The 12423-nt window shown below is 33.0% G+C and overlaps 1 protein-coding gene across 1 annotated transcript in view; it reads left to right on the forward strand.

Moving 5' to 3' along the window:
- Window positions 1-12423, forward strand: part of LOC105620829 (tyrosine-protein kinase PR2) — a gene marked incomplete at its 3' end in the record, with an annotated part of 223345 nt that overhangs the window by 21999 nt on the left and 188923 nt on the right. The window contains exon 2 of the mRNA XM_012202305.1: window positions 212-1795. Coding sequence (XP_012057695.1) covers window positions 212-1795 — 1584 coding nt within the window. The remainder of the gene's footprint in view (window positions 1-211; window positions 1796-12423) is intronic.

Here is a 12423-nt window from a genome sequence, read left to right on the forward strand (position 1 = left end):
TGTATATGTTCGGAGTCTTTTTAGTCTTATGACATAATAGAGACTTAAGGAATTAAAAGAAACCTTGGTTTCCTTTAAAAAATAAAATATTAAGTAATTTATATATAATTTTATTTATAGTATTGTACACCAATTCAAATATTTATGTATTTATAATTACTTTTTTGAATATTTATAAGATATATTTAATAACAAAAACATTTTTAATTAGGGGACTTGAAGGTGCAAACAACAGCGCAATTGAAATATGTGACAGAAGAAGATTTGAGTGCGATAGGAATGAGCAAGCCAGAGATGCGTCGTCTAAAGAAATACTTTCAGAAACATTTTCCTCAAAATTATTTATCCAAATTTAAGAAAATGCTGCTACCAAAACGCGAAGAGCAGCCTTTTGGTGTTGTGGGCATGTTACCAGAAGAAAGACATAACAAACCATCAGTAATACGTGTTCCAAATAAACATATGATTCCGGCTGATGCAATTATTGTAAATAAAGAACTTGGGACTGGTGAATTTGGAGTCGTACAGCAAGGAGTATGGACTAATGATGGTGAAAGGATTCAAGTTGCCATTAAATGTCTGTCACGTGAGAGGATGCAGAACAATCCCATAGAATTTTTGAAGGAGGCCGCGATAATGCATGCAATTGATCATGAGCATATTGTGAGATTATATGGCGTCGTGCTCGATACGAACTCACTGATGCTCGTTACAGAATTGGCTCCACTGCGCTCATTACTAGAATGCCTTAAGGAACCCAGTTTGCGCGCAAGTTTTCCTGTCTTATCGCTATGTGATTTCGCTGTGCAAATTGCTGACGGAATGCAATATCTGGAAGCGAAAAGATTGATACACCGTGATCTTGCTGCCAGAAACATCCTTGTGTTTTCCAAGAATAAGGTAAAAATATCGGATTTCGGATTGTCACGTGCTTTAGGGGTGGGTAAAGATTATTATCAAACGAATTTCAATGTTAATTTGAAACTACCTATTGCGTGGTGCGCACCTGAATGCATATCATATTTGAAGTTTACGTCAGCGAGCGATGTTTGGGCATATGGAGTAACATTATATGAGATGTTTAGTTACGGATTTCAGCCTTGGGCAGCGTTGACCGGCCATCAAATTCTTGAAGCAATAGACGAACCTAATTTTCAGAGATTAGAACAACCTGAATGCTGTCCAAAAGACTATTTTACTTTGATGCAACAATGTTGGCAACATGAACCCTCAAAGAGGCCCAAATTCTCTGAATTGATTAATGTATTACCCGATCTGAAACCTGAGCAAGTGCAAGCAGTCCAAGATAGCACCGAACCAGGTCAGCTCGTTTACAGACAGAGTGATATAATCACAGTTTTGGACAAAGGTAGCAGCAATACTTTGTGGAAGGGCGTCTTAAATAATGGCAAAACAGGATTCTTCAATCCAGCTCACACAATCGCATATCTTGGATCCAATCTACCTAGTAATAAACTTGGCGAATTTACACGGGGAGATGGTAAAAATGTTTTCTCCTCGCAACGTAGAAAAATTCGAACAGACATGATATCTTCTCCACAAGGCGATCTCAAGCATACTGGTCACGTAGGTTTAGATGGAGCATATTTTGGTGACATTAGCTTTCTTGGAAAATATCCACATTTGCCTCGTCAAGTTGTAACGCCATACAAACCGCAGGAGGATGCAACCGATAATTTTAGTAAAATTTCAACTCAAAATGCAAGAAGCATAGACATGAATAGGGAATCGACAAGAGAAAGTAGAAGCATACAAGAAACTGAAAGTAAACATGGTATATTTATCTTTTATTACAATAATCTTTTCAATAATCTTTTACAATAATCTTTTTTAAAGCAGAATTATTTTATTTTATAAAATAAAATTTAGATAATTATTTACAATAGAGCTTTTTCTGAATTGTAATATCTTTTTCTTGCAATCTTAATAAAAATTGCAATAACCTAACTTTTTTGCATGGACTTAACTCATCAATAATTTCGGTTCGGGAAGCAAAAAGAGGTTCAGGCTAGAGAGGAGATGCAATTCGAAAAACTCGGATTTAATTAGATTAATTACAATAAAGTTATTTTTATTTGGAAAAAAGGATATAAGCGCGATATATATGCGCGCGTGCATGCGTGCGTGCGTGTATATGTGTATCTATTATGCTGGCGGAGCTCGCGGTTACAATGTGTGCGAGTATATGTTACACCGAATTTCGGCACGCAGACTAACACAGCGTCTTTTGGACGGCGTACCTTGCTAGTAGACGCGGGATATATGAGGTGCGGGATGTGTTAGGTGCGGGAGTCAGCTGTGTTACGCGTAGCATCACTGATTGGTTCGCAGGAGCACGGATACATGCCAGACGCGTTTCGCGACGCATTATTTCTAATAGGATATTTCCTCGATGATGGAATGAGGAACAATGCCAAATGTTTCAGCGGCGACTTTGAGCGGGAAGATATCGATTGATACTCGAGTTCATTAATCTCCTATCTATGTTATGTGAAGGGATAGCGCATCGCCCATTTGTGGATGGACAAAGGCCATAACAGCGGCGATCGGCTAGTAATGACGTGCATTGTTACAAAATCTTTGTTACAACTTCAACAGTGATAAACTATTGCTGAGCTAGTGCCGATCAACCGAGAGCGTTCGAAAAGTGTATAATCTATCTATTCTTTTAACTATTTATTTCCAGATAAAAATGAGGACAGCTTTCTTCAGTGACCATGATATATGTTGTCAAGATCATGATTCTGAGTCTCTTGAAAAAGCTTTAACCATCGGTCATTATTCGTTAAAATTATTTAAAAAATTAGTTTTGAAAAATATGGTTTTAGTGAAATGAATAATATTAAAAGAACAAATTCTCTTTTAAAACAAATTTTCTGTTCTGAAAACAAGAATTTTTTTTTAAAACAGAATTTGTTCTTAAGAAAAGAATCTCAGTCACTTCTTATAGAAATGAAGTCTCGATCAAATTTGTTGAAATTTTGATATGATAGATTCTCGCTCACTAATCAAAAGTTTCAATTGTCACGAGAACAAATAATTAAAAACTTTGAAGTTATGGCGGCTAAAATTGATCTTCATTATCAGGCAGTATAACGTAATGTTAATTTGAAATTTAATTTAATCTATTTCATTTTTTTAAAAGTTTTTATTTACACCTTTATTTTTATGTACTGTGACCGTACTCATGAATGACGGTACAACTTCATCACGTGCTATATTTTATTTCTTAAACAAATGAATTCCCTTCGGGATGACTCAATAACCAGACAGAATTTTCGCAAAATATCAGAGCTTTTCTCAAAACAAGTTGGATGCCAAGCACAAGAGTGTGCCGTCCTTCCGTTAATTTCCGTTTACTTTACGATAATTATACAATTGCAATTCGCGACGGCAACAGGGGTGGGTCATTATATGTAAACAGAAAAATTGTCGGAGGATGGGCAAAATAGGCTGCAAGAATAATATAGAAATTGACAAGAAAATAAATATCAAGGATTTTGAGACGCTGATTTACAATTGACTTTCATAAGTTAATATTGGCTTGGTCTTGGCAAAACAATAGAGTCGATATTAATAATTAGGTAATCGCATTAGATCTCGATAAATCTCTACTCTCCAAAGATCAAAGATCAGAAAAAAAAAAAGGAAAATATAATATTTCCTATCAACTAAACGTGGAATAAAGTTTATCACTGGTATATAAAGAGCTCGCACACTGATAAAATAATTATCAAAATAGATTAGACATCGGCGCAAATCGGAACGAACCTCTAGCACGGATTTTATTGTGATGTCGCAATCAACGAAAGTCTCTAATGATCAATACATAAATGAAATAATATGAAGTGACTCGACTGTGGCAAGGAATCGAGCGCTAATCGACAATTAGTTTCTTTCTCTCGAAAATAGGACGTTCAGGCGGCACGTGGTTCGTAACTTGCTAACTTACGTGGCAGCTATTAAATCGGCCGCTCCAAATTTCTCGAGTTTTCACGCGCGATCCACCCGACGCCATAAATTTCATGATCGACAGCTTTACAAATACAGCAACGTTTGTCTCACCCCAATGACTTTTCGTATGTTTCAATATTCTCGAAACAATCATCTTAGACTTTGTTCTCGATAACCAATAATCCTGAAAGATTGTGCATCCTTTCACAGTTTTTGTTGGCTAAAGTAGGAGTACCGGCTGGGAGTTTTCCGTGAATTCAAGCAGGTCGTTCAGCCTCCCTTTAATTGGGACCATGTCATGCATCGATAGGCCCTTATCAATCAGCGGGCCCACGAATCGCATAGAGTTTTGCGGTCTGCAAATCCTTGCTTACTTTAAGGCGCGTAACATAATTTGAAAGGACATATTGCAATTTCATAGCTATTCGGGTTGGCTCGGGAAAGCCCTGGAAGCTCTGCCACTTGCTTCGTGTCGGAGTGTCACTATCTCCGACTGATATCCTCCTCAGTCACCTGGCGTATCTGGAGCTTTCTCCTTCCACAGTTTTTTTCTATAATTTGCGTGTGATACAGCAAAGCTCAAAACGGCAGCGCATTACAAAAATATACAAAATGATACGACATGTCCGAGTAAGGCAGCTCCTATTATGGCATGATAGAAAGATTACATGGTATGCTCAGTTTGCAAGTATTTCTCTTTAATTTTCTGCTCTCTCGTTTGTTCGGTGATCACTCATAATCTCAGTTTAACTAACCTAACCTTAATTGTTGTCTTCGTTGCACGCACATCCTATAGGTTCAATCTCTTTTTATCATGTACTATTTAGTACTGTATATCAACGTATGCTCGCGTCGCATGCTCCTATCCTAACTCCTACTCACTTTAATACGTTGGAATGAATAGGATCTAATAGGAATTGAAACACATTTCACAAATATATATACTTAAAATATCTATATTTTTTAATAGAATTTTATATATGTGTATATATATATATATATATATATATATGAATTCTGAAATATTGTACGTGAGATTTATATAAAATATGATTGAAAAAATGATTTATATAAAATAAATTTGAGATATTTCTTAAACAATTATAAAATGATGTAGAAATTTTAAAAGTTCTGAATTTTTTAAATAATTTTTTTAATATAAATAAATAAATATAATATAAATATAATAAATAAATATAATTTGTATCAATAATACTTATACCAACGTATAGCTCAGCGGAATCCTCAGGGCACCTACGGAATTATTTCGTTTTTCCTAGAAAACACAATAGAAATCTAAGGAATAATTGAATAATTCCAATAGGAATCCATTTCGAATAATTTCGTAATATTTTAATAAGCTCTTGAAATCACGTTTGACACTTGCTTGACAGTGATGTTGCTCCATGTTTCGCTTCGAAACAAAGAGAGAAAAGGACATATAGCGGAATTTGACAAAGATGCATAGAGATCTGTTGTAGCAACATCATTTGTTTCTTCGCAGTTAGTAGGCCTGGATCAATGAACGATACTTTGACTCATAAAAGGGGCGTGATTTACCCAAACTGAGCACATCATCAATCCCTTCCACCATGTAATATAGTACTTCCGTCTTTCTCTGTGTAGTGGTCTTCCTTCTTTCGATGGTGAATGAGACAAACAAATTACAAAAATTCAGCCACCAAGCACGGTCCGTCAGATACTAAATCTAAAAGCGAGACTAACTTCAAAAAAATAAGTTCTCAACGAATAAATAAACTAAGTGAATGGTTAGGGCACGTTCGCGTGTGCTGGGAGGATGCAAGATTCTCGAAGAATTATCGCAGAAGTGATGGACAAAAATTGTCACGTCACAGTATATACACTTACATATGAAGATGCACGCACGCGCACAGAGAGGAAGGGAGGGAGAGAGGGAAGGAGGGAAGGAGGGAAGAAGGAAGGAGGAGGGGATAGAATTTTTCTTTTAAAGAAAAATAATGTATTTTTCATTTGATTATCTTTGTCACTCTCTGAATGTCAAGGATAGGACAACGCTTGTGTCGATTTGTGTCATCAAATGGAAAGCACCCAATGTACGTTTGGATACAAGCATACACGTGAGACCGCTCAGTAATCACCAAGTTTGGATCTTGGTGTGCCATTTTCTCCCACTCTACGCGGTGCACGGTTATCCCGCCTTCATTGACAACGTTTACACGACTTGATTTAAGCCGAAGTCATATAACATCCGATGTTATAATTACTGATGTTAAATATAAACTGTTTTTTTTAATGAAGTTTTTCACATCACATTTACACTTATACAGCACACTTTATCCTAGAGATGTTCTTGCGAATGTTCTCAAAACGTTGAGACATTTCCAGGATTAAAATTCAAAAGTATAAAAAATAGCTACGAGTCAAACAAATTTACATGCAATTTATAAACAACAGTTTCGACCTAACACAAAGCCATTAGCAATGTCATTAACAATAAATTTTTTTTTAATCTGTTAGAACTTGCATATCTAATCTTAAACTAGAAATTTAAAATGCCAGTTGAAGCTGGATCTTCATTGCTTTAAATAATTCAATCTCGAATTACTAATATACACTATATATGTACTTATATATATATATATCCTATATTGTAGTATACCATATTTTGAATTGCGCGCCGAACTATTTTTCCGGACTTATAAATGCAATTAAAACTTTAGTAATCGCGAAATAAATTGACAAGCAATTTTAATAATTTGATGCTACTATCATATTATAAAGATGTTAATATGTTGAAACTGTTCATAAATTTATTGCAAAAAATATTACCTCAGCCGGAACTTGAACCCGAATCTCTTGAATTCCGTACGAGTGTCCTAAGCCATTAGACCACTGTAGCCTTAGTAATATTCTTCGCAACAGCAATGGCAATTCGAAAGATTACAATGGTATATATGCAAGTACACATATAGTGTATATTAGTAATCAATTCAAGAATTATTTAAAGCAATAAAAATCCAGCTTCGGCCGTAATAGGCATTTTAAATTTTTAGTATTGATTGTGTTTCTCATATACGCAATTTAAAATAAAAGATTCTAATATTAATGCATATTTATTTTAAAATGTGTAAAACTCTAATTAGACTTGGGGTAACTGTGTACAATTTCTTCTTAAAAATACCGTATTATTTAGATGTATTCTGAAACTTAGCGTTATTGTAATGTCAAGTGACTAAATGTGATATGTATGATATGTCAGATATGTGTGACAAGGAACCTATTGTTGAATACATTTTTGTTAATGTCTTTGTGGGACCGACTTGTTGTTCCTAAATTTACGTCTGTCAAATTGAAGTTAAAATTACAATATTTGTCTTTAATTCAATCAGAGCGATACATCTAGATGTGAGTGATTAATATTTTGTTGAGCTAACAGTATTATATCACTTTATAAAAATTAAGAATTTATGATATTGTAATAAATTCCTGCTGTGAAATTTCTCGGCAGAAATGCGTTTATTTTTTACCTGTTAAGAAATTCTTTTACAAAATTATCAAAGTTGAATCGTTTTGCAGTGTACTGATAAAAAAAACCATAGGAACTGATTCTCACTAATTTTTGAGCTTTGGATATGTAGTAGAGCATGAAAAAAATAATAGATCCATATTTTTTGTGCTTATCTCGAGATTTAGAGGATGAAACACCTCCTCTGAAATAATGAATTGTATCGTTTTTCTTAAATATCTTAAACTATGAAGTATAGCCAAAAGTGTTTATATAAAAATTGTATAGTTTCTTATGCTCTGTATAACGGCATAAAAGACATGTTGCAAAAATCAATTAATTGTTATAAATAAAGAACAATTTAAGAAAGAGTTATACATGTTTCTATAATAATTTTTCTCGTACAATTGATTGGTGTAATCACTTTTTCTCGACAATCAATTTTTAATAATTTATTTATAACAATCTCGTGTACTGTCAAAAGTGCACGATGTTATCGTCTTTTTCTAAAAAATTTAATCGTGGAATTGTAACATTATTTACATTTATACTTATTATATTTCTGCATATTATATTTATACATGAGCGGATATGTACTTAATAAAATATAAAATATAATAAGTATAAATTTCGATAATTATCTGAAAAAATACAATACAGAGTAATATGTAAAAGAATAATATATAATGATATAACAATATAATGACAATATAAAAGATATATAAAAACAATACAGAATTTATACATAAAAATACACAAATAATTTTTACATAAACAAATAATATACTTATTTTATAGTATTGGTATTGCAAAGATGATGATCATGAAAAGAATGTATAATACAAAATGACTTTTTATACCAAGAACAAGTAATGATAGCGAATGCGCCATAAATTACTTTGAAATCTCTTTGGAAACAAAATTCAATTTGTGTTTGGATACTAAACTTGCCTAAATGTTTGGACAATAAACTGTGCCGGTTTATTCTGTATATATTCGCTTTTACCATGCAAATTTAAACAAATTTTAAAATCTAATCGCCGAGAATTGATAGTGAGTTAATGATTGCAATTTTAATATATTATTTCTAACATGAAGTTCAATTACAAGATGTAACAACATAACGGTATCAGAAAAAAATGTTTGATAAAATTTTTCCATAATCTGAAGCCACAAATGGCTGTATTTTCCCGTCGTACCGGCTGGAATTGTTAGGAAAACAATGTTTGTTGCAGAATCTTTCAGAAATAATATTGAGATAATATCCATTCCATGAATCAAGTAGTAATACAGCTTGTAGTTCATCACTCGAGAAAAACTTCTTTCAACTTATTTATTTCACGCATACGCACTCCATTTTGGCCAATATAAAATTAGGAGAGTTGCGCTACTGTATATACTGTGCTCATTTTTAATTTATTTTTTTGCATAAACATAAAGTTTAAGCTTCTTTAGTAATTTTTCCGTACAATCGATTGTAATCAGAATTTCTCAATCTATTTTTAATAATTGCTTTATAACAAATTTGTTGCAAAATTGATTTTTGCAACATGTTCTTTATGCCGTTATACAGAGTATAAGAAACTATACAACTTTTATATAAAATATTTTTTGATATACTTCATAGTTTAAAAGATATTTAAGAAAAATGATACAATCCATTATTTTCGAGAAGGTGTTCACCTCTTAACTTCGAGATAAGCACAAAAAAAATATGAATCTAATATATTTTAATGCTCTACATATACCCAAAGCTCATTAAAATCGGTGAAAGTCAGTTCCGACAGTTCCCTTGTGAGTGATAAATTGTTAGTAACGACGGAGTCGTTACTTTGAAATGACAAGTGACAAAATCCAGAAGTGTGTAGAGCTCGAAAGGAAGAAAAAAGGAAAAGGAAAGAGAAGCAATAACAAATTAAAAGAAAGGAAAGATTTTAGGAAGGAGGTAATAAGTTACTTTCCATTTACATCGATTCTCAAATAATTCTCACTTGTGACATCAGTTGAATTCTTTTGCATTCTAACAAGTCATTTAACTGAGTTTTTGCTTATAATCTGCACAAGATCGAGACCGTGTGCTTTAGTGAGTCTCGTAAACTCATTTTAAAAGTGAGGTTTGAACCTGTGTTATCATGTGATAATTTTTTATCAAAATAAGCAAATAACGACGTCATTAATCTGAGTATGAAATACTCAGCTCACTTCAGACTCAGTTTCATTTGTGTGCAAATGGAAAGCAACTATTGTAATATGGAAACGCATGAATCTGAGAGGGATTTCGTGTCATTTTGTTCAATCCATGTTGCTGCTTTTTAATATGCACCATTTTTTAAAATGATTCTTTTATTATAAGAAGCTTCGTTACCCAACATTTTTATATTATTCTAATTGAATTTGTGATTGTGGATGATTCGATGATTGGAAATGACCGAGGCTGAACCGATTTTTATTTATGTCCGCGCGATATGCGACAATTCTGGTTTTTAATTTTTTTTTGTTTGACCCACGTATGTAACATCACAATCATGCTAAGATATTCTGTACATTACATTTTGTTGCGCCATCAAATGTAATTTATCTTTGTCACGATCAATGAACTTAATAAGAGTAGTGTAAGCCGTTTTTAAATTTAATCTCGATGCAATTGGAGATAAACGATTCAGAAATAGATGTAATATATTGTATGTTGAAATATTTATTTCTATTAATAGATTTGTGTTCATAATCCTGATTAAAGTATATATGATATTTAGTCTATTATGTATGAGAAATAAACTGCAGAAAATAACTGTTGTCTAGCAAGATAAAATAGCTTCTTCAAGATTTTTTGTTGAAAATGTGGATAAAACAGTAGTAAGATTTTGTCTACTATGTATCACTATACACCTTTTTTGTTGCACGGAGAATGATGTGAAATTAAGGTATCTTCCGGAGCATGTAGGTTTGTCATATCGATTAAAAATGATCTTTTTTGATCAATAATGATAATGTCTAAGAAATTTATTCTATCGGTTTTGTTTTCTTCGAGGATGAACTGTAATTGTTCATATAATGAATTAAAGCAATTGATAATATTATTAAAAAATTCTGGAGCTGCCAACAAGATGTCATTTGTAATAAAAAGATAGTTGGCAGGGAAGTCGTTCTATTGCGATTTTTTTTAAGTCTTCGATTACGATGTTAGCAATAATTGGAGAAAGGAAGGAACTCTTTGGTGTACCGACAATTTGTTTGTAATAAACCTTGTTGAACACAAAATACGTAGATTCCAAAATGAATCAAATAGCTGTTAAAAATTCATCCTCAGTTAAGCAAGTGTTATTAGAAATGTAGCTCCAACGTTTTGTAATAACTAATTCAGTTTTAATAACTAATTCAGTAGGAACATTAGTATGTAACAAGAGTAAAGATTTAGAATTCGATTTAGAATTCGATTCAAAACTAGTTCCATTTAGTTTTTCTACTAGAAACTTTTTCACTATGTACTTCAAATATGCTGTTATTTATGTTCTTGTGTAAGTATTATAAAACGCGAAATTAGTGGGCTGTTAATTCAAAAAAACAATTATTCTTAATGGTGCTCCAGGTACTTTTGACATGCCGTAGGCTGTGAGTAGGTTACCATTGATATTTAATAACTTTTTATAAGTGTAATTATTAGAGTCTGGATTAAAGTTCTAAAATTGCATCAACTTAGTTCTCCACATCACATCACAGCCGGGCTCATCATTCGCCACAGTTTCGGGCAGTGGCAGTGAGGAGAATCATGAAGAACGCACTACAGTTGACTTAGTCGATGGGCGAATAATCCGGACTTTAGTAATCATCGATATCAATCTCAAGATGTTCTTCAGAACATCCTTGGACATCTGATATGAATTATTACATGTAGTAACTTCTTCATAAAATCTGGAGACTGGTAGTATTTCGGCGCTAAGCTACACGCATAGCATTTACGCGGTATCTAACGTCAGTAATTATAATATCGTAGTCAGTAGTTATAACATCGAATATAAATGTAATAATAAATTATAAACGTAATAATGGATCGACCTTCGATTTCCTTTATTGACTGGATCGTCAAGGAATCTTGCCTCTTTTAGGCTGACCATACATTAAGTAAAATTGCACAAGTGGCTTGCGCAAGTATTGTATTTTGATAAGTTTACTTGAACATGTGTGGCCGGCCTTAAAAAAAAATTCTAAACAGTGAGTGTGCACGCTTGTATGCATGTAAGTGTGTGTACATAAAAATAAAAGTGAATAAAAATTCTTAAGGGGATGCTGGAGTGATAGCCGAACTTAATCGATAGCATAGATTTTTTAAATTCCAAATAAAAAGTCAATAATAGACATCTTTAATTCATTTCTTACATTAGCCTTCTGTCTCGTTTAAACGCATACATCTTATCCAATATATTGCAACGCCATCCTGCAAGATCGAATACCTACTGCTAAACACAATTACTGCTTTGTTTACCATTCCGAGTTTTTGCTCAGCATTTGTATACACGTAATTTGCAGATAATATAAATTTTTTTTTAATCTTATTGTTAGTTTTACAAACTCAGTATTGTTTGTGCATGTAAAACGTTGGGTGTTGAACTGTCGTTTTATCTATACGAGCTATAAAACTTTTGTATTAAGGAAACATCTATGTCAGGTAACAACTCTAACTCGTTGAAAAAATGTAAGTTTTTAACTTTTTTCAATTTTAGTATAAAGTCCACTGTAGCTACTCCCAATTTTGTGTCTACTTTAATTCTGTAAAAGGATTTTTTTATTTCGTTCAGTAAATTTGAAGATTTATCGATCTGCAGTGTCCCGACAATTTGATTACTCCAGCGTCTCTCTCTCTCTCTNCTATNTCACTNTGTCTNTCNCTNTCTNCTCTNTCTTCGGTACGTTACCGTTTACGTTACGTTACCGTTTAAACGTTTCGGGGTTTAACCCGTTTAAAC

This window comes from Atta cephalotes (genome assembly GCF_000143395.1).
Source record: "Atta cephalotes unplaced genomic scaffold scaffold00029, whole genome shotgun sequence".
NCBI lineage: Eukaryota > Metazoa > Arthropoda > Insecta > Hymenoptera > Formicidae > Atta > Atta cephalotes.